Source organism: Pelecanus crispus, chromosome 4, assembly GCF_030463565.1.
Source record: "Pelecanus crispus isolate bPelCri1 chromosome 4, bPelCri1.pri, whole genome shotgun sequence".
Classification (NCBI taxonomy): domain Eukaryota; kingdom Metazoa; phylum Chordata; class Aves; order Pelecaniformes; family Pelecanidae; genus Pelecanus; species Pelecanus crispus.
The window spans coordinates 24,596,162-24,619,372 of record NC_134646.1 but is presented as its reverse complement, the minus strand read 5'-3'; the positions used below and the strand labels follow the sequence as shown (position 1 = coordinate 24,619,372).

The 23,211-nt window shown below is 44.9% G+C and overlaps 1 protein-coding gene across 17 annotated transcripts in view; it reads right to left on the bottom strand.

The window, feature by feature from the left end:
- ADGRL3 (adhesion G protein-coupled receptor L3) overlaps window positions 1-23,211 on the bottom strand; it is a 286,653-nt gene that overhangs the window by 95,301 nt on the left and 168,141 nt on the right. For 9 of the 17 annotated variants that reach the window (XM_075709711.1, XM_075709712.1, XM_075709714.1 and 6 more), the window contains 2 exons: window positions 8,532-8,837; window positions 6,239-6,342 (listed from right to left, as the gene is read on the bottom strand). In XM_075709711.1, the coding sequence (XP_075565826.1) occupies window positions 6,239-6,342; window positions 8,532-8,837 (410 nt within the window). The remainder of the gene's footprint in view (window positions 1-6,238; window positions 6,343-8,531; window positions 8,838-23,211) is intronic. The other 8 variants (XM_075709709.1, XM_075709713.1, XM_075709710.1 and 5 more) reach the window with 1 other exon arrangement.

The window sequence follows — 23,211 nt, the reverse complement described above, 5'->3', positions numbered from 1 at the left end:
TAAATCTACTCTTGGAACGCTAATTTGAAGGAGAAAAAATGTTTCCTCCCAAAAATGCCAACACACAAAATATAGTTTACTCACTCTGTCAAAAACATTGCTCCTCTCTTCCATTTGAGCATACTGGCAGGATTCTGGCCAGATTTACAAATGAGTATTGGCATACCTGAAAACACACTGTGCAACATTTTGCTAATATTTTCCAAGTTTGTACCACTATCTCGCATATTCTTATGACTGAAAAGACTGTGAAATAATAGTTGTTGGAGAGGGCATATATTCCTGCCTGTTTCATATATGCCAAGGAACAGAAGCAGGGAGTGCTGTCTGGAAAGACGAACAATGACCCTCCTGCAATGTCACTTGCTGTTTCAGCCCTACTTTCTCAGAGGGAACCAACTGCAGAAGAGGACAGTAGAATAAAAATGAGAGAAATTGCAGAAAAGAAGTATTTAGGGAAGAAAACTCAGAAGAAATAAGAAAGATGCTGGGAAGAAAGTGAATGTGCTGAAACACCAGTGGTCACAAGGGCAAAAATATTCTCCTGCAGCCTGAGGCTGACTGATATAAAAAATAAAAAGATGGTATGAAAGATTGAACCAGGATTTTTAAAAATGGTGACATACAGATGGACCTGTCAGCTGGAAAGGCCATAGAGTCAATGCTATTTTCTGGAGGGACAAATATCTGACAGGTTTCATCAGGCATCAACAGCTGCCAGCAGTAAGGTAGCAAGGCTGAAACAGGGGTGTGGGCTAACTTCTGACACTGCAAAGCCTTCATGGCCATTTTCTTTCCCTGGCAGAGGTTTCATTATACATGTGTGCATTCACAAAAAACAGTCAGAGCATATCTACCATCCTCTTTTTTTCTGCAAGACAAACATCCCATTCCATTCAACTTTACTTCTTTCTTTTATCAGATGATACCTAGAATCATTACATCATAGAATTGTTTAGGTTAGAAAAGACCTTTAAGATCATCCAGTCCAACCATTAACCTACACTACCAAGTCCACACTAAACCAATCAAGGGTAGACTAGAATAAACCATGTCCCCAAGTGCCACATCTACCCATTTTTTGAACACTTCCAGGGATGGTGACTCCACCACCTCTCTGGGAAGCCTGTTCCAATGCTTGACCACCCTTTCCATAAAGAAATTTTTTCCTAATATCCAACCTAAACCTCCCCTGGCGCAGCTTGAGCCCATTTCCTCTTGTCCTATCGCTAACTACATGGGAGAAGAGACCAACACCCACCTCACTACAACCTCCTTTCAGGTAGTTGTAGAGAGCTATAAGGTCTCCCCTCAGCCTCCCCTTCTCTAGGCTAAACAATCCCAGTTCCCTCAGCTGCTCCTCATAAGGCTTGTTCTCCAAATCCTTCACCAGCTTCATTGCCCTTCTCTGGACATGCTCCAGCATCTCAATGTCCTTCTTGTATTGAGGGGCCCAAAACTGGACACAGTATTCCAGGTGCGGCCTCACCAGCGCTGAGTACAGGGGGACATTCACCTCCCTGCTCCTGCTGGCCACACTATTCCTGATACAAGCCAGGATGCTGTTGGCCTTCTTGGCCACCTGGGCACACTGCTGGCTCATGTTCAGACGGCTGTCAAACAGCACCCCCAGGTCCTTTTCCACCGGGCAGCTTTCCAGCCACTCTTCCCCAAGCCTGTAGCGTTGCATGGGGTTGTTGTGAGCCAAGTGCAGGACCCGACACTTGGCCTTGTTGAACCTCATACAGTTGGCCTCGGCCCATCGATCCAGCCTGTCCAGGTCCCTCTGCAGGGCCATCCTACCCTTCAGCAGATCGGCACTCCCACCCAACTTGGTGTCATCTGCAAACTTACTGAGGGTGCACTCAATCCCCTCATCCAGATCATTGATAAAGATATAAACAAGACTGGCCCCAAAACTGAGCCCTGGGGAACGCTGCTCGTGACAGGTCACCAGCTGGACTTAACTCCATTCACCCCTACTGTCTGGGCTCGGCTACCCAACCAGTTTTTTACCCAGCGAAGAGTACGCCCGTCCAAGCCATGAGCTGCCAGCTTCCCAAGGAGAATGCTGTGGGAGACGGTGTCAAAGGCTTTACTAAAGTCCAGGTAGATGATGTCCACAGCCTTTCCCTCATCCACCAGGCAGGTCACCAGGTCATAAAAGGAGATCAGGTTGGTCAAGCAGGACCTGCCTTTCATGAACTCATGCTGGCAGGGTTCCCCTGGTTGACCTGCACATGCCTGTTGAACGCACTCAAGATGAATCGCTCCATAATCTTCCCTGGCACCGAGGTCAGGCTGACAGGTCTGTAGTTCCCTGGATCCTCCTTCCGGTCCTCCTTGTAGATGGGTGTCACACTGGCAAGCCTCCAGTCATCAGGGACCTCCCCTGTTAACCAGGACTGCTGATAGATGATGGAGAGTGGCTTGGCAAGGTCCTCCGCCACCTCCCTCAATACTCTCGGTTGGATCCCATCCGGCCCCACAGACTTGTGAGTGTCCAGGTGGCGTAGCAGTTCGTTAACTGCTTCCTCCTGTATTATGGTGGGGTTTATTCTGCATTCCGTCCCTGTCTTCCAGCTCAGGGGGCTGAATCCCCTGGGGATAACTGATCTGACTGTTAAAGACTGAGGTAAAGAAGGCATTAAGCACCCCAGCCTTTTCCTCATCCTTGGTTCCCCCCCACATCCAGTAAAGGATGGAGATTCTTCTTGTCTCTCTCTTTTTGTTAATGTATTTGTAAAAACATTTTTTATTATCTCTTACAACAGTGACCAGATTGAGTTCTAGTTCTACCTAAGGATATAACTAATGTTATAAATGCTGGTTATCCAACAGACAGATGGATCACTGCTCCCCATACAGTACAGCAGAGCTGAAGAACACCGAAAAAATGGTTTTGAAACTATGGCACTCAAACACCTTAAACTGCATTTAATGTCCCTTTAATAATCCACCAACTGTGGCACCTGCTCCATCCAGTACATGATGGCACTCTGAAAACAGACAGTGAAAAGCAACCTGGATGGAGGATTTCATCATGGTGTCATCAGGACTGCAACGTCACCCTCGGGCCTAGACATGATGATGTGGTGATATCCTCCACAAAACCCCACTCCCTCTGTCAGACACATGCAAGCAGACCTACAAGGCCTGATGAAGGTACTTTGAACCCTATGGTTTATCTGCTCTTTGTGACTATATCATCTAGGCTGTTCAGGAGGACAATATGAACATTGGTGACGTATTTTAGATTTACAGTTTGAGGCTTTTCATGCATTCATGAAGGATACAATGCTTTCTATTCTATAAAAAAGGCCTCCTCTCTTTCAGAGGCTTGAAGCCGAGTGTAGCAGTGCCTCTCCTTCCAGGAAGCACCCACAACTGAAAGCTGCGGCGAGGAAAATATATTTTCAGGCAAGTCACACACTGCGCCAAGGACGGTACTGATGAAAGCAAGAGGTAAAACAAACGGGCTGAGACTGAATGTATGACCTCATGATCAGGACAATGCAATGTATCCAAAGCTGACCTTTTTGCTTCCTTTTATTGCTTGACTCTAGAAATAACCCAGGTAGCAGTGCATAATTCAATCGCACTGGCAAGTTTATTCTCCAGCTATGTTATGAGGGCATGGTAGGCACCAACAATAAAGTTAAAGTAAATGTCAGGAGGCCAATGAATTGCTGAAAGCGGACATTTGTTCTGATCTTCCATCAAGCACAGTAATTCTAATGGAAGCTAATAGAGGGTTGTAAAACCTAATACCATGATGCAAGCAGGCAACCACCCAATGTACGGTCTGAGCACAGCAGGAGAAAGAAAAGAAATAACTAATAATCCTTATGTCACTACAGAGACATGAAAGCAAGAACAGCATTTCCCTACCATCCTCGCTGTCTTGGCTGAAATCCCTCCAGGGGACCCATCACCCTTCTTCCTGAGCAGCTTGGACCCAGCAGTTGACAGAAGAGGGGATTTTGGGGAGACAAAGCAGATTAGGAACGAAGACACACTGAGCAGGTATGAACCTCGGCTGCCAAAGAAGCATTTCTACCCATTTTATAAGCTGTGCTGCAGTTGTGCATGCTGTGGGATGGGTCGCCAAGGAGGACCCGAGTGCTGGGGACACAGGAGAGCTGAGCTGCAGGGTGCAACCACACCCTGTCCTCGTGGCATGGCTGGCTTACTGCTTCCTCTAGCTGCCCCCACAGCAGCAAGAAGAGGAGCTGGCTTGGTTTAGAGCAGAAAGGCTTCTTTTTCAGCTTCAGAGAGGTGCTGGAGCAAATCTGCAAGCTTCAGGCAGAGAAGTGTCCCATCCACGGCAGGGATGTGAGAAACCAGTGCCTGATTTATGGATAAATCAGTCTCCATCTCTAAGCGCAGTGATGATTTCCAAGCCTCTTGCTTGGGCAGGGACACTAAGTGGCTATCGGTTATTTCATAAGTAATTTAAAACTGTGTTTGCTGTAAGGATCCTACTGAATGTAAACTCCAACACAAGCCGCTAGGCAAGCCTGGCAGGGTTTTCCCCTCAAAAGTCACTCCTGGAAGGTCTTGATGTTTTGTAGCAGCTCTCCATAGAGGTTGGGCCACATATCCCAAGATCCCAGGGGATTCCTGCTCAGGCATCAAAAGTTTAGATCCAGAGTAACTTGGCAGATCCCCCTAGTCTTTCCACTGATTGGTGGAAGGTTCCCAAAGCTGAACATAACTAAATTCCTCCAGAAGAATAATAATAACAAAAAAAAAAAAAAATAATCCAGTCCCAATTGTAACCTGCTGGGCATTTCTGAAAACCTGGCTCTTCAATTTTAGCCTGCTTTGAAAGCACGTAACAAATTAAATGGGTCTCATTTGTTACACAAATTATAACTGGGGTTTCAAATAAAATAAGTCTAACCTTGATGCAGATTTCATCAGTGCAGGCTATTATTTCCCTCTGCTAATGGCTAACGGCCTAGCCATCTTCACTGAGCAGCAAGAGGTCTCCCAGCTGCCTGGGTGAATTATGGCTAGAATAAGTAATACTAACCCCTCCAGGATAAGTACATGGGTCATAAAACAAGAGCTGCACAGCTGCTAATGCCAGCAAAGGCAGTCTTTATTAATCAGCTCGCTGAGCGTATGGCAGGAGAGCTGCCCACCCTCCTGTGTGGGACAGAAGGACCAAGGACTTTGTAATGGCTGCGCCATGTCACAGCAGCCCCATGTTAATTGATGTCTTCCCTTGTCTTTGGCGAGGGACAGGTATAAATACAGATGAAGTGAGATAGGGATGATCAGGGGCATATGTGCTAGTGATTTGCAGGTTATTGAGCCTCAGGTAAGATGGGGAACAGGGAGAAGAAAGCCAACGAGTCTCGCTGCAGGGTCACCCTATCTCGTTCACCAGCGCGCTCTGGCTCTCTGGGAGTGCAGTGCTGCTATGCAATGCTGAGACTCGCTTGCTCTGGCTAAAGGAACGAATAAATCCCCACAAATTGCTATAATAAGGATTCAGCCCACAGACTCTGTGGCGTAAACACACATCTGGTCTCTGTTTGTAATGAAATCAGCTGAAAGCACCACTGTGCATTAATAACAGAAACGTTCAACATATTGCTACCAAATAAGCTCTGCTTGTCTTGAACTTCTATTGTCACATGTTAATGCACTTTTAACACTGATAAATGATGAAGTGCTACAAAACATTCATCAAGGGACTTAAGAGTCAAAAGATATGCATTACTGCGGCATTGTTTTCTATTCCATCAGTTCTTTTACAATTTGGGCAGAAGTTAAAAACAGAAAGTCAGAAGCGCAATGCAAACATTTCATATTGAGCCTCCTTTTCTTTGGTAAAGATTTCTCAAGTATGGGGTTTATCCTGTGCTTACGTGGCACGAGAAAATCCTTGGGGATGCATGAAAGGGAAAGTTTCCTTTTGCAATAAGTTGGTATTTTCCATATGTCCACCCACCTCTTCCTCCCTCTTCTGCTTTTTCTTGCCACAAACAGTAACTGCCATTCACTTTAATTCCACTCTCCAGTCCCTCTCCTTTGCCTTTCCCTCACTGTCTTTGCCTTAATTTCCATCAGATTTTTATAGTCTGTCTTTCTCCTTGCAATTCCATGGCTCATGCTTGATGTGTGACTGTTGGTCACTTTGGGTTCCCTGTTGTGAAAACAACCAGGGAGTTCAGGAAGGCCAGTGCACAGACTTGGTGTGGTCAACACACAGGAAGGGTTTTACCTTCTGAGTGATGTGGTTGATCCAGGGAGAAGAGCAGTTGCTGAGATCAGGTCCTTGGGGCTCCCAGATCCCATCTGGCGCAAGACACCGGAAAGTTGCAACGCCTGGAAAAGGAAAGCCACTGTGTTCAGTGTTATTGGTTGAATTTTGCCCCCAGGACCCCATGTCACAGGCTTCATTTCACAATGATGGAGCTTATTAGTTCTCAGGACCTTGGTAGGACACTTCTGAGTCATCTCAGTGTCCTAGTCTCCATCATCTTAGTGCTTAGGGGCCCTGAGACATAAAAAACCCATGAGGTAGTGCAGGGATATTATCTCCATTTCACCAAATGAAGACTATGGACAGAGGTCTTTGCCTTAGGCCAGGCAGGAAAGCTGCTAGGGACAGAGAAATCAAAACTGGATCTCAAATGCTGAGCCAGCACCTTGAGTGCTCTGCCCCACTGCTGGCACCCTGGGACCAGACCCTGTGCCTTGACTTCCTTGCTGCTTTATGAAGATTTTACTGCTCTGAATCATCGTTAAATCATTTGGGTGGAAACACACAAAAGTTTAAATGCTACAAATGCCAAGACGTAATGCTGGGCCTTACTGTCCACCCCCAGCCGTTTGAGAGGGACTTTAGAGGAGAGTTTTGTTTGGCAAGGGCTGCCCAGATCCCTGCTGCAAAAGGCAGCAAAGCGCCTCAGGCCCTTCCAGACAAAGAGAAATGCATCCAAACTGCTGCAGTTAAAAATCTTTAAAAAGCAAGAAAGCCAGTATACGTAGATTAAAGACTCTGCATCCTGTAAAGTGCTCTGCCCTGCAGAGCCGAACTTTTCAGCAGAGGAGTGAATTACAGGCTAGGTCTGATGGTAGTGCCGATTAAAACCAGTGAGAGTTTGCTCATGTCTTCAAAGGGAGTTGGAAGAGGCCCACTGCTAATATACCACAGCTTTTAACAAGTCACATGAATCACTGAAATTAGAGATGGGAAAGGCTTATTGCCATCCCCTATCAACAAGTTGGGTTACTGTTTTTTTCCTTAGCTATTTTCATCCAGTCCTTAGCTCTTGTGCTTAGAAAAGGGCTCCCTGCATCCAGCCTTCATTTTCCTTTTTTATCTTTTCTTTCCTTTTTCACAGCTTCAATTCAGACCATCCTTTCCCCTCTCTGGGAACCACATGATACTTTTTTCATTATTTTTACCAAGTGGGGCTGGGAAAGACAGCAAAAATGTTCTTGACCTATTCTCACCACTGACGTCTTTCCATGCCCCTCATACTTTAATGTATATTTTATCAGTCTGACCTCACCAAATTCAAGACAGGGTCAGTATTTGTATACACAGGTGTGAATGGCTCTCCAGGGCAATGGAGTGGAGAATTAACAGAGAGTCTCCTCTGCAAGCCAGATCCCTCCAGCCCTTATTTTCAGGCAATTTCCTCCACTTTCTGATTTCTTCTTGGCAAGCGAGTTCCTGGAGCCGGACACCAAGACTAGCTCAAAAAAAAAAAAAACTTTTGGAAAACCTAATTTGTTAAAATACAGAAAACTGAACCATATGCTAAAACCCATTCTTCATTCAACCGTGTTTTAATTTGGACAGAAAATTTCCAAAAGCAACCTTTTGGAAGAAAACAACTGGGGGGAAGAGTAGAAGAAAAGGAGCAAAATCCAATAAACAGTAAACCATTTTGAACGATTTGGCTTTGTTTTCCCCGCTGCTTTCTCTGCTGATCACACTGGATGCTGGCTGCAGTTTGAAAAATCACTCACGCTGGTTCAGGAGTCCGATCTGGGAATACCTATGCTCCAAAATGCTGGCCATGGCCTTTGAAATGCAAACAGTGCAGCACAGAGCTTCAAAATGTAAGTTTTGTTGATTTCCCCTACCCCATCCCCAAACATGGAAAGCATTCGGCCATCAACACATCAGTCAATGAGCCCAGGGGCTACAAATACAGGCAAGACCAGGGATAACAGGCACATCGTACATAACTTCTGGAGGCAAGGGCTCTTATAGCACACCAAGCTCAACCCCACAAAGGTCGTTAGCTTGCACTCTCCTTTGTCTGGAGCTTGGGATGCTGAAGGTCCTGTACAACGTGCTCAGCATATTGAGCCTTTGGCCCCAGCCAGCTGCTTGCCATACCTCACCAAGGCAATGTAGACCTGACAGAAGGCATCAGCGTGCTCCACTGATGAAAGCACGTGTGTCACAGGGGCCTGTGAGTAATCTGATTGCACACTCACAACATCCTATGGGGAAACGGAGACGGCTTGCGGTGTCCTCCCACCCCTTGCCTCACCTATTGAGCCCATGGGACACGGCTGCTTTGCCACCTGGCCCTGCCGAGTCCGAGACCACATAATATCGCGGGCTTCCATGGGGTCACAGCTCTCCGTGCCGGCCGGCGGCAGCTGGGAGGAGGCGGGTGGGAGGTGCGTGGTCATTTCGTCAGGGACATCAGCCATGGGCGACGGCGTGCTGGTGCTCCTGTTCCTCCTGCCCGAGGCCGAGGTGGTGGTGGGGCGGCCTGTGCTGCTGGTGGCCACCCGTGGCGTGGTGCTGGCAGTGGTGCTCCCTGGGCCCAGAGCCCCTGATGTCGATACTCCTGATCCTGAAACAAAGGCAGAGCTGATTAAAGAGAGGAAGAAAAAAAGGGACTTAAGCCTAGGTCCCGAGGATGTCCCCTCTGCCGACTGCAGTGGCCTGTGGGGTGTAGCTGGAGCTACAGCTAATGCAAGGCTTGCTGCATAGCCACCTTTCAGAAAGAAGCTGGAGCACACAGTGAGAGAAGCACACAGGGGGGTAATGACCACTGGAGCACAACCGATTTTCCAAAAGCACTAGCATCTGATGAAATAAAGCAGAACTTTATGCCCTCACCATTTTTCTTCCTGGCATTTTAATGTAAAAATCTTATTTTCCATCTTTTAGGGAACACCTAGCACAGAAGTGCTTTTAATTTTTTAGTGTTGCTGAAGACCCAGCTGGTTTGGACAGAAAAACATTTTCCATGGTGTAATAAAAAAAACCCCACACCACAAATCCATCCCCAAAACAGCAGTGCACACGGGCATGAATGCAAGGCTTAACAGTCACAGTTGTTCCATGTCCAGCAACACGAATTGGAGTTTCTACATTAAAGACAGCCATGTGTGAACTCCAGCCTAGCCAGGAATTAAAATTAGTGAGAATTGCCCTATCGCCCCGAGGAGCAGCCTCTTAACTATCTAGCTGTGTGAGCAGGCTCAGCCTGTACACTCCTGAGAGCGGAGACTGTCCTCTCTTCTAGGTCCACTGAAGCAGACCACGCTCACTATTCGTGCAAAATTAGTTATTAATGTATAATGATATTGTTGTCACTGGAGTTCATTCAAGTCAACCTATTTCAAGCATAGAGATGTCTGCCTGTATTTTAAAATACGAGTTTTTCTATTCTGAAAGGTTTTTTTTGTAGTTATTTAAGTAATTTAAGCCGATGGTGCTGTGAGCAATTCTCTTGTCCCAGACTAATCAATAACAGGGCAGCTGAAGCACACGCTCGCTCTGGTTTTAGGTAATTTTACTCAAAGCCTGAGACACCCTCTCCTCAAACTGTAAAACTCAGCAGCATCATAAACATAATTTTCTGAGGGATCAGTATTTTTCACGAAAACATTCAGTTTAAAAATCCCAGCTCTACCATCCCTTGGAAAACAGGATTACTTTCTACCCCAGCCTCCAAAAAGGCGAGCAATAGTGCAATTTCTACCCCAGCCTCCAAAAAGGCGAGCAATAGCGCAACAGGCACTAAACCACCTGAGCACCAGGACACTGATCTGAAATCAGGTCCCTCGAGCTCACTAGTCAGATTTTCCAGCCTTCTCGTGCCACCTCGCTTCCACTGAGTCCTGGGTTTGAATGAACTCCAAAAAATACAATGCAAAATCCTGCAGACATTAACCGATTTCTTCTAGTTTCTGCTCAAAGCTGTGCTTGATCACCAACCAATGATTGTTAACTGACGTTAACAGGGAGGATTAAAATTTGTAGAGATCTTCAGCAAATATTATCTGGTTTTACTACAGCAGGTCTTGCCATGAGTACATATTTTATTTCTTCATAATAACGATTAGCCTGATAGATAACAACCTGCAGAAATTTTTGCATTTACCCATGCAATAACAAGTTATTTTCCATTTGCAAAATTACCTACGCTGTGCACTACAGGTGCAGAGGTACTGAGTAGATATACCAGATGCAGTTTCAAAGCCAAAACTAGCAAACCCCCCGTAAAATCATTCTTACAGTCTTTTGCAAGCATATATAGAAACAAATACTGAGCACCCAGGAGCTCCCCTTGATCCACACACAGGGGTGCTGCATTTTTGAGCCTAGTTTTCATTGACAATCACTGAATATCTTGCGGCGTGTTGTTTTTGGAATAGGTCTGGCAAGTTTACTGTAGCAGCTAGGCACAAGGGACTTAATGGCATTTTCCTTTAGCCATAAAAAAAAAGAGTTGTTTCATCTTTCATAAACCCCTTGGCGCTAGTGTCAAAATCTCTTTGAGGGCTTGTTCTTCCAACTTTTTTCTTGTTTAACCAGGCTTTCTTGCTGCTTTTAAAAATAAACACCTCCGCCATTTACATAGGACAAATTATAAGAAGACATAAAAGAGCTGCCTTGAAGTGGCCTAACGGAGTGAGATGGATGGGATACCACTGAACTCAGTTCAAAGGTCTGATTATTCAATGAGTCAATTTGATAATGAGCTCCAGTGAACATGATCACCATGCTAACAGCACCCAGTTTCACTGGCCCCAGGCAGCACTGCTTGCTGATTTTGCTCACACAGCTGTGTCCTTTAAAACAAAGTTAATTGGTAAGAAGGGAAAGAACAAGAGATCAGGATCATTTACATATAAATGATTCTCAAATCCAAGGAAAACCACGAGGAGATGGCAACCTGTGCAAAATTACCTAAATCCTACAGCACAGAACAGAGATCAAACCTCCAGATTAACTCAGGCTGCCAATAAACTGTGAATTTTTAACTCAGGGAAAAGCAGCATTGCAGCATTGCTTTAACAGAAGGATTCTTCAGATAATACTTCATAATACAATCTTTACTCATAGGCAAGCAGTAACCTTTAAAAATCATCAACACTATTACAACTAGAAATGTATAATCTTGATTATTTTACTTTTACTACTTTTTTTTACCATGTGTTGCCATATCCAGAGTTTAAAGACAGCTTTTAGGCAAGTCTCAGTTTTTACTTCTAGGCTTCAAATCCAAAACATTCATTAGACTTTGCAGACTTTGATTCTGCGAAGCACAGCGCTGGGATAGGTATTTTCACAGCGCTCCCAAGAAAGCAAACTGCATCTGTGGAAATATTTCTTCCCCAGAAACACCCCAAAGTGATACTTCCCCCCCCCCCCTCTATCTAGAGAGCTGGCACTAATAGCAGAAGACTAAGTTTTGCCATCAGTTTTGTTCAGACTAGAGCTCCAGCTATGAAAAAAACCCAAACAAAACACTTCCAGTGTCCACAGGGGAGTAATTGCAACTCCCAGAGCAGCCCCTCTCTACTCCTGGCACACTGACTAGCAAGAAAAAGAAACTGTTAGCTTCTTTCTAGTTAGTTATCTGTCTTTTATTTTCCAAGCTTTACACAGAGCTCAGGCCTCTGGAGGACGAATTTTGCTTGGTGGAAGTAAAATCATGGGAGGGATTTGCTCATAGGGAAAAATCTTAGATAAATAAGGGTCTGTCTGTGTTTCCTTCTGCCACCCCCCACCCATTTCCTTTTTTTTTCCCCTTTCCTGGCCTAACATCCTGGCCTTTGTTTTGGGGCCACCCTTGTTTAATATCTTTATCGATGATCTGGATGAGGGGATTGAGTGCACCCTCAGTAAGTTTGCAGATGACACCAAGTTGGGTGGGAGTGTCGATCTGCTGAAGGGTAGGATGGCCCTGCAGAGGGACCTGGACAGGCTGGATCGATGGGCCGAGGCCAACTGTATGAGGTTCAACAAGGCCAAGTGTCGGGTCCTGCACTTGGCTCACAACAACCCCATGCAACGCTACAGGCTTGGGGAAGAGTGGCTGGAAAGCTGCCCGGTGGAAAAGGACCTGGGGTGCTGTTTGACAGCCAGCTGAACATGAGCCAGCAGTGTGCCCAGGTGGCCAAGAAGGCCAACAGCATCCTGGCTTGTATCAGGAATAGTGTGGCCAGCAGGAGCAGGGAGGTGAATGTCCCCTGTACTCAGCGCTGGTGAGGCCGCACCTGGAATACTGTGTCCAGTTTTGGGGCCCTCAAAACAAGAAAGACATTGAGGTGCTGGAGCATGTCCAGAGAAGGGCAACAAGGCTGGTGAAGGGTCTAGAGAACAGGCCTTATGAGGAGCGGCTGAGGGAACTGGGATTGTTTAGCTTAGAGAAGGGGAGGCTGAGGGGAGACGTTATCGCTCTCTACAACTACCTGAAAGGAGGTTGTAGTGAGGTGGGTGTTGGTCTCTTCTCCCAAGTAGTTAGCGATAGGACGAGAGGAAATGGGCTCAAGCTGCGCCAGGGGAGGTTTAGGTTGGATATTAGGAAAAATTTCTTTATGGAAAGGGTGGTCAAGCATTGGAACAGGCTTCCCAGAAAGGTAGTGGAGTCACCATCCCTGGAGGTGTTCCAAAAAACGGGTAGACGTGGCACTTCGGGACATGGTTTAGTCTAGTCTACCCTTAGTTGGTTTAGTGTGGACTTCGTAATGTTAGGTTAATGGTTGGACTGGATGATCTTAAAGGTCTTTTCCAACCTAAACAATTCTATGATTCTATTCTATGATTCTATAACATGACAAGTATACAACTGGCCTAAGACCAGCACTTTGTATCTGCCACCGCGAAAATCCAGCACACGGGTCATCTTACCTTCTGCTCTACTCACCCCTTCCTGGAACTCCCAGACATGGGAGACTGTTTTTCCAGATGACTCGGACTAGGTTTCCTACCACAAAAGCAGCTCTGATTGCGAACAAGCCTATTTGCGATCACTACCAGCTATCTTTTCTCTCATCTTTTTCTTCTGGCACCTAAGTATCCAGCTTATGACCCGCTGTACTCAATAACTGAAAATAATTTTTAAGAGATGTCACGTGTTTTCTGTCCCATGAATGAAGATAACTGGGTGTCCCTCGAGCAGAAATTGCAGACAGGATTTCCTGGGTGAGGTTCACTGGCTTTTGCTAGGTAACATATGACAGAAGACGCCCATCAAGCTCTTCCCCAGGGGTTGCAATCCAAAGGTTTAGCCTGACGGCTACATGCCATGAACCAGTGTTCACTCATGTAATCGGAAGGAGAAGGCCGCAGTCCCAGTTTTGCATGCAAGGTCCAAGCAAACCAAGCTGAGTGGTGTGGTTGACACGCCAGAAGGATGAGATGTCATCCTAAGGGACTTGGACAAACTGGAGAGGTGGGCCTGTGTGAACCTCATGAGGTTCAACAAGGCGAAATGCAAGGTCCTGCACCTGGGACAGGGAAACCCCTGATATCAATACAGGCTGTGGGATGAAGGGATTGGGGGCAGCCCTGCGGAGAAGGAGGGTCAAGGGAGGTGATTCTGCCCCTCTACTCTGCTCTGGTGAGACCTCACCTGGAGTACTGCATCCAGCTCTGCAGCCCTCAGCACAAGAAGGACATGGACCTGCTGGAGCGGGTCCAGAGGAGGGCCACAACAATGATCCGACGGCTGGAGCACCTCTCCTGTGAGGACAGGCTGAGGGAGTTGGGATTGTTCAGCCTAGAGAAGAGAAGGCTGTGGGGAGACCTTATGGCGGCCTTTCAGTACTTAAAGGGGGCCTATAGGAAAGATGGGGAGAATCTTTTTAGCAAGGCCTGCTGCGACAGGACAAGGAATAATGGATTTAAACTAAAGAAGAATAGATTTAGACTAAACATAAGAAAGAAATTTTTTACAATGAGGGTGGTCAAGCACTGGAACAGGTTGCCCAGAGAGGTGGTAGAGGCCCCATCCCTGGAAACATTCAAGGTGAGGTTGGCTGGGGCTCTGAGCAACCTGATCTAGTTAAAGCTGTCCCTGCTCATGGCAGGGGGGTTGGGCTAGATGACATGTAAAGGTCCCTTCCAACCTAAAGCATTCTATGACTTCACTCGCTGGCAAGTTTTGTGTTCCCAAGCCTGATGCTCAAGCAGACATGTGGGGGCGACGGTGGCCAAGAGCCCATGCGTGCTCCCTGTGCTGCAGCTGGTGCAATGCTCGAGCAACTGAGGTACAACGAATCCGAGGGGTTCAACATCTTTGGGAGGATACAGCAATCCAAGTGCCCTCTTGAGCACATCCAGGCTGTGTTCACAATTATTTATGCACGTCACTGCTACGCTAAGACAAATGAAACATTGCTGGTTTCTGAAAGGCTGCAAGAACCAAAAAACCTGAAGGTCCCTCCCCCTCTCTGCTAGTTTTGCCCTTTTCATATTTGGCAACCACATCCTTTGCTTACAGCATCCCCTTTTATCATTTCTTCTTCTACTGAAAGATGGTGTGAGTTGTATTTACATAGCAAATAAGAAGGTTTAGGCACATCTTGAAAGAAGCAGCACAAAAAACCCCAAACCTAATAGAGTTGGAGGATTATATCACAGCTGTTTTTCTCTTCCCTGTCACATAAATGCATCTCATAGGAATTAATTTTTCTACAGGCATTTTCAAACGCATTTTACAATGCTTTCTGAAACTCCCTAGGAAAAAAATATTATTTGAAAATAAATATATTCCCATTTTCTTTTGCCTTTTTTTCAGATGGCTATTCACCGAACTCCCTGTAAGGTGACAGAAAAGGATGACTGAAGTCAAGGAGCACCTAGGTTGAGCCTTGCACACCCAGTACCATCCCTAAGAGCTGCATAAGCAGGTATCCATCAACCCAGTCATTGACACACTGGTGGATTGCAACATTATACCGAGTCCATGCGGCAAAAGACATCACCCTGCAAAACCATCTCGTGTTGGATGTCTGCTGGAAGACCAAAAGCCACATGCCAGTGCCACCCAGGAGCTGCAGGCCAGAGAACCAACAAGGTGAGATTAGCCCCTAAATTATGTAAAGCTCCTTCCACGTGTTTGAAAGAAACTATGATTTATTTTTACTGCAGGTGAAGGCCAAGCAGGCCTCACATCAAACACCTGAACAGCTCTCCCTTGTGCTCACACATGCATTTTGGGAAGCTGAGCCAGAATTGTGTGTGAACATAAAAGTTCACACACTGCTTTTGGAGGGTTTGGGGTTGTGGTTTTTGTTGTTGGAGCTTTATTGACTGAGACTGACAAAAAGCTCACAAAAACCATTGGTGGGAAGAAAAGATTAGATATACAATGGCCCCAGAGTGTTCAACAAGGCACATTGTCTTCAACAACACAACTGCATGTAGTCCTGTTCCCCAAAAAAGTCATATAAAGCATGATACATAGATACATAGCTCTTCTTTTTCCTCCCTCTTACCTAACGTCTGAAATAGCAGAGGAGGATGCTGCATCTCAGAGAAGAAAGGTCCATTCCCTTGTGGGCTGCTGCCAAATGGAAAAACCCTCTCTGGACTTTTTGTTTCTACTTCTTCCAGTAGGGGATCAGTTTTTGTGCCCAAGGCTACTCTGCCCACATGTGACTATTCTGCTGGGCCTGGGCAGATGCTGCAATGGATATTGGGCCAGATGCTGAGTTCCCTGTACTAGGGGGAAACCTACAGCTGTGCTCCAAGACATGGTGCAAACTTAGCTGTTTCAATGCACTTCAAGCTGGAATCACTTAACACGCTGTTTTTTTCCTCTGAATCTCAGTTTGAGCATTTAACATTAAGCAACAAAGAATGAGAGCTGAAGTGTGCAAAATCATCGCAACAGGCTCAAGTCCAGTCAATCTGCCCCAACTCTTCCTTTCTCACTGCGCCACAAGTCTCAGCAAGACAATTAATACACTCAAAGCAGCCACCACATGGGACCAATTTCCAACAGGCAAAAAATGTCTACCAAAACCCTTTTGAATCAAAACTTTACGTGTCTGACAATGACCAACTGTTTATTACACGTGCCAGGTTGCTACGGAAAGGTTGTTTTGTTCAAACACATTCTAACTATTATTGCAAACTACCAGGTTTTGCCTGAAAAAATTGGAACGCAAACAGCAGCCTGGCTAGTTTTTGGTGAAATATCAGTTTTTATGCTTTTGTGGGGCTTTTTTTTTTGTGTGTGTGTGTGAGTACTTAATGCTTTTTCTGGCTTCCAAGAGCTCTTAGTGTCAGGTCCCCAATTTAGTTGTCATTTGAATAAAAGAAGCTACTTTCTTCTTTTCTTCTTTTCCTCTCTGACCTATTCTTCTCCAAAAAATTACTAGATCCTTTTTAAAATGTCTAACTTCAGAGACATCAGACAATGTTTTAACTGTCATTGGCATGGGGTTACAGCACATCAGCATATCTAGCAATACCAGGAAATTAAGTGGTACAGCACATGAGCATCGGCTGTTCGTCTTCACGATGGTCGTCTTCTATCAGAAGACAGTTCCTAAAGTCTTAGCTCTGTTTTCCTACCCAGGACCTCTGCCAAATCCACTTTTGTGAACCTCTCATACCCTTCGGCACCCATCCAACAAGGGCATTAGTATACCATATTGCTCTTTCCAGACTTTGCAACTGATTGTGAATGTTCAGGCAGAAATTTAACTGGACTACCGTGCGCAAGACAAAAATTGAGTATTTTTATTTCAACATCATGCTGTAGTGCTTTTAGAAATGCAGATGAACTATGCCCATAGGAGGCCTGGTAAACAGGAAAAGATTACAGAAGAGCTGATCTAATAGACAGTAGATCAGGATTTATTATAAATGAACTAATCTAATAGGTTTGAGAGTTCAGTTCAAGAGCTATTTTTAGGCAGTCTAGCTTCAAATCACTCTAGTTCTCAAAAATACTCTCAGATGTGGTTGCAGTTATTTTGAATTTCTGGATTTGAACATATGAAATCTGACTACTATTTTTTTTCAATCCACATGTTATTTCACACAAGGGGGGAAAAAAGCATACAATCCTTTTTAAGGGCACACCAGCTGCATATTATTACTGAATGTATGGAGCGAACTTCTAACCTCCTAAACAATCTCTGTCCCCTGGCGTGATTCACATCCATCAGAGCCAGTGGTGCAGATCTTATGCACTGTCTTCCAACCTGAATCCTTCAAACTCTATTATAGAGAAGCCCGGTAGGAATTCCTTAGTATCCCATTGTTAGAGGAATCACTTTTGATTTCAATAACAGGTGCTGTCAGTTTTTCATTCAGACCATTTTAGAGTGCAGACACGTGAGCACTATGCTTACAGCTTCAAGAGACTTACTGGAGGCTGCGATTGCCAGGTTTGGTGTTTTTACCTTTTAATTAAGCGACGTATATGTTTTATTCATGCAAGCTGAAACATACCTTTTAGTTTCTGTGCAGAACAAGCACATGTGTAGCTGCTAAGAGGGAAAAACAATTTTTCCTGCCTGTCTGGCAAGGGATGTAGCTTCATCTAACATGTGTTTCCTGCCTTTTGCCTGCACTTCTGCATCTTTAATTGAAGAACTTGTATGCGCTCTGCAGAGGCAGTGCCAGATGGAGCCGGTCCTTCTCCAGCAGTTCTCCACCTCTGCACTTGTGATGAATGGAAGCAAGTGCAGGAGTCATAAAATGATTATTCACGCCCTAGCATTTTCTGATCTATCCAATCAATGCGACGAGCCCTTCTGAGGGCCAAAGGCAGTCAGCTTATACCACTACCTGAAACATTTCTTCAGTGGCAAGCTGCAAACACAACTTTAATAAGAGAAAACTATCACCTTCAAATAGTCTCTGTTCATCTGTGTGTGTAATATCTCCAATGTAGATGTTAGCACGATGGCCAATTGCATTCGGATAAATGCCTTGGACTCTTAAACATATCATAATCTGCCTGCGAAATGGCTGGATGGTTGCTTTCCAATTTGTGAAATGGTTCAAATGCTGTAAATAAAAAAGAAATTGGACAGCTTTCAAAAGGACAGATTAGACTTCTCAATTCTCAGTGATTTGGTGCTTCCAAGCTACACTCCTGTGATCTCCGTATTAATATTTAAAACCTGATTGTGTTATGCTGTTATCTTGGGGAAGAGGACATAGTACAACTGTACCCAAGGAGACAACACACTGGAACTACAAGAAATCAGCTCCCTGGCCCCACAGCATGCGCGTGTGCAAGAGGCATGAGGGGAGAGGTGGGTGGAAAGCTGCCTGGCCCTGCTTCCTCCTGTCTGGTTTGGCAGACTAAAATCACAAAGGCTGCTTTTTGCGTTTACTATGCATCTCCCCTTACACCATGTGCACTGTCCCTTGATCCCAGCTGCTCTGAGGCTCAGGATTTGAGGTCCCTTCCAGTTCGTGCACCATTGCTGGGCTTCCAAATCAGCCCCGATGCCCAGTTTTTTTAAGTGCAAACACACTCTGTGAGGGGCTGGTCAGCTGAAAGCAAAGAGAGGAAACAGAATAAAACACAAAATATCAAAGGTGGAGTTAGGGTTGCTTAATACCCTTCTTTTTCTAACTCATGTTAGGATTGATTTCATTAGCATGCAGGTCATACTGCATTCCTAGACATGAACTGGAGACCTGAAAGCAGGGCCTGCTGTCTGTACAATAGATGTTATATCTATACTGTACTTTTAGCATCCTCTAGACCAACAGGAATGACAAACATGCCAGCAAAAGCTCACCTTTTGTCTTTCACCAAACCTATCTACTTTCTCCTCTTGCTACAACCCACTGGTTATTTCAAATCTGATTAAAAAACCCCCAAATCCTTCTCCAAAGCTGCCAAAGTGATTTCTCTCTACAGGGCACTTGCTCCACTCAGCCTCTGACTGCATTGGCTTCTATGTTACTTATTCATTACATTTTTCTTGTTCCTACGAGAAAACCAGCCTGAACTATGGAGAGGGCTGACCATTGAAACCAGCAGAAATAGGGAAATGCTGAGAAAGGCTGTCTTTTCTCACCCCTCAAGCATGCTCTGGTGTACCTCGGTGCGGATGTGCTGTCAAGACCCCGCCTGTAAATCAGAAGGCAGGCCTCTCAGCCACATCTCGTTTTGGAGCTCGGATTAGCTCAACCCTCTCCCCAGACTTTGCCAGCATTTTGCTTTATGCCCCTGGAGTGACAGATGGAAGGGAGGGAACAAGCCTGTGCTAAACAGAAAAAAAGTCTTTCACGTAAGCCAACCCTAAGAAGCTGACAAAACTCCATTGCAAGAATATCAATATTCAGCTACTTTCAGAAATAAAGCAGTTTCCCTGACAAACCATAAAATGCTGTTTAGCTCCCTTCCAAAACTCTTTATTACTCATGTAGAAACGTCAATATTTTGTAAAGCTCAATTCTAATAGCTGTATTCGTGTTGGCTCAGGGATCTGCCTAAACAATGCTTAACTACAGGACTGGTGTCTAAATTTGTTTTATAGATAACTGATGTTCTGCGGAGGGCTTTAACAATGAGAAAGCCATTAATATTATGAAAAACACATTTGCTTCAGCAAAGCGGATTTAGAACAAATAAACAAACTGTGCAATATACAGGGCATTTTAAGGTGAAATGAACTGGGTAACACAAGGATCTTCCATTTTCATACTAGACCAGTATTTATGGACACATGTAACTTGTTTCAACAACTATCAAGTCCACTATCAAGTCCACGCTGATGTCCTGACAAGCCTGGCATGCAAGTGTCCCTCACCTGTGTCCCAGAGGCTATTTTCTTGTTGAGAGAGCACACTGGGGTGCTGGTAGCTATGCTGAATATGCATTGATATGCCTGACCATCTCAAGGAGATGTCAAAGATCTCCAGCCTGAAGGCTCCATGGCTAGTCATCTCAGTTGAAAAGCCACAGCAGAAGGCTGAGAGGTGGGACGGAACAGCACCAAAAATCAGAAAAGGAGGTTTAACCTAACTTGTTTGGCTCTGCACCATTAATGGCTACCAGGTCTCGTGCAGTCAGCTCTGGCTGAGACGTAGTTCCAAACTCTCACCTGAGGGTTGATGAAAAGATGACAATACCTAAGCCCAAGGTGGAAAAACCTTCAACGCTGATTTCTAGCTTTACATTTGTCAGCTTTCAGATTATTCTTGTTAATGGCTGGTTCAGACCAGCACATTGCATTGTAAGCATGTTTTTTCTTGTGAAGCAGAGGAATATACCCATTGACCTGGTAGGACTTTGAATTTGGCCCACAGAAAAGAAAGACATAAAAAAACCCTATAAGAAAGTGAACAGTAGTGCTGAAAAGCAGTATGTTTTACGTTGAAGCTGTATGCCTGCCTCCCCAGGTTTGGCATATGGTTTTGCATGCAGTCAGGTGCTAAGGTTTACATGCCCAGGGGAATTACTGGTCCAAACCAGAGGCACCAAATGCACAGAGGAACATCCAGGTGCTGCTGGGCCAGAATAGGGATTTTCCATAACGTACTCCTGGTCTGGAAGCCTAAACTGCACCTGATCCACTTGGGCTACCAACAAAGGCATTGTGGATCCCCATGAGCATCAGCAGAATCTGAGGAAGTTGGAAACTGATAAAGAAAAGCAGATAGGATGACACTGGCATGAAAAAAGTAAATTGTATCCTTTAGAGATTTTTAAGCTGTGTAATCTCCTTGCCTTTGTATAATACATACACGCATAAAATTAAGCACCTGATGTCACTGCAAAGCATAAATGTGATACTTTGAATGAAAGAATCATGTCTCATAAGGAAAAATAAAAGATACATATATTCAACATGTGAAAAAAAAGGAGAGAGAGGAGAGACGAGAGAAAGTCTGACCTGGTCCAATGCACATATCTTAAATAATATACCTGCTGTCTAGCTAAATGCAAATGTACCTTCATATGACTGCAAGATTCAAAAGCATAACAGAAAACCAGGAGGAAAAAAAGAAGTAGTCAAGCAATTTGCATCTGATTCTGAAATACAGCAGACCCTTATATACTTACAGATATTACTTTAAGTATAGGATAAAACTACTGCTACAATACAGGGCTAAAGAGCTGCTGTATGCTCCTAGCACACAGCCTAAACCTCAATTTTACAGCTCTCACAGGTAACATAAAATAAATGCACCAGTCCACAGTGATTATTAATTTTCCCTGTCTTCAGTGTCAACATACGTTGACGTGTTTTTGTTTTGTAAATATTTTACAGCAGACCATTTAGTACATGTGTTGAGACCCGTAATGTTATTAGCCTTGAGCCTTTCACATTCCATCCATGCATCAAGAAGTTTCATCAATTTACAGGGAAGAAGTGTATTAGTATTTCTAGTCATTGCAGAGCTTTACAGGTACTAAAAACCTCAATATCCCTAATATTTTACATTATCCAGCCAGAACTCTGATTTTATAATAATGCTAACCCAAAATCTAGCTCACTTATGTCGTCAAAAGCAACTCTTCTTCCATTATCTTAAATGTAAATGAGAGAAACCATGCAGCTGAAGCAGACAGAATAATTCATAATGAGAGGAAATCTGCCAGGCCAGGAATACTAAAAAAACCAGAGCATAACACTGAACTCATTTGGAATTGAAGGAAATAACAGACTTTATAGTATGGTGGTCAGGCTCGAGACGGGAAGGGAGGAACGTGGTCAGCTGTGACAGACCCTTGTGGTCAGCACTAAGCAAGACAAGAAATGTTTAAACCTTCAAATAAATATTAGCCTTTCTCTTTTTTTTTCAGAGGCTAGAGCCTGACTGACCACTGATCAGACACACAGAGTTCATTGGCATGCCAACCTGAGCCGCCCAGCAAAACAGATATTACAAGTGTAAGCACTGCAGTGGCAAGTGGCTCGCTCGCTCTGTTCAGCTGCTGCGGAGATTGTTCCAAGGCAGAAAAAAATGTGACTTTGCTTAAAGAGAGAGATTTGTTTAAGAATCTGAGTCAGCCAGTCTATGGACAGGAAAAGGTAGCATCAAAAGCCATGCAATTTGCCCAAGACCCGAGGTGCTGTTTGGAGGTGCCTCACAACACTGACGACAGCAAGAGCCTACAGATTCCTGCAATGCCATCACCCTCACTGTATTAACATTTCCATGCCCAAGCCTTGGCTGGAAATCGTGCCACCCAACAGCAAGCAACTTCTGCCTTTGTCTCCTGAAAAACGCAGTGTCTCTTACAGCTAATCTCTGGGCCACAAAAGAAACTGCAAGCGTCTTAACTATCTGCTCACCTTTCCTTGAGGTATTTAGTTGGTGCTGGGAAGGGCTTAAGCCCAGAACTACAGTATGGATGTTTAGAACAGACTGGTGGGGAGAGGCAGGGGAAAGCTCCACCCCAACCAGGTAACCCAATGTCCTTATTTCCTTCTCCTTCTGCAGAGGACATCATTCATCACAGTCTACAACACACTCCTGGGAGGTGCTGAGACGTGCCAAGGATTACAGTAAAACAAGAGGAGGATGGGGAAGGCTTTGATCCTCCTGTGTTACTGTATGAGGAAATTACTGGCTAATGCAAAAGAACGAGCCCTTCTCTCGATCCAGGTTATTCCCTGAGGAATCTCCTTTTGCAAAGTCTGAAGCTCAGACAAGGTATTGGACTGAAGGGACCACTCTTCCCATCTTCTGCGCCAAGCTCGGCATGTCCACAGTACATTTCTGAGTACAACATACAATTCTCTAATCCTCTTGGTAGCAGTCACCTGCACAAGGTCAGTCCCCCTGGCCTACAAGATGCCTTCCCAAATTAAGCTGTTATTTTCCCTTATTAAACTTCATATTTGAGCTAAAACAACGAGACTGATTCAGTTAAACCACCACTGTCTGCAGCTCTTGTTCGGAGCACAAATCTCATAGAGACCAAGATGCCAGGTCAAACAGACTCCAACAAGGCAACGAGTTATAACTAAGGGAGATGCAACTGCATT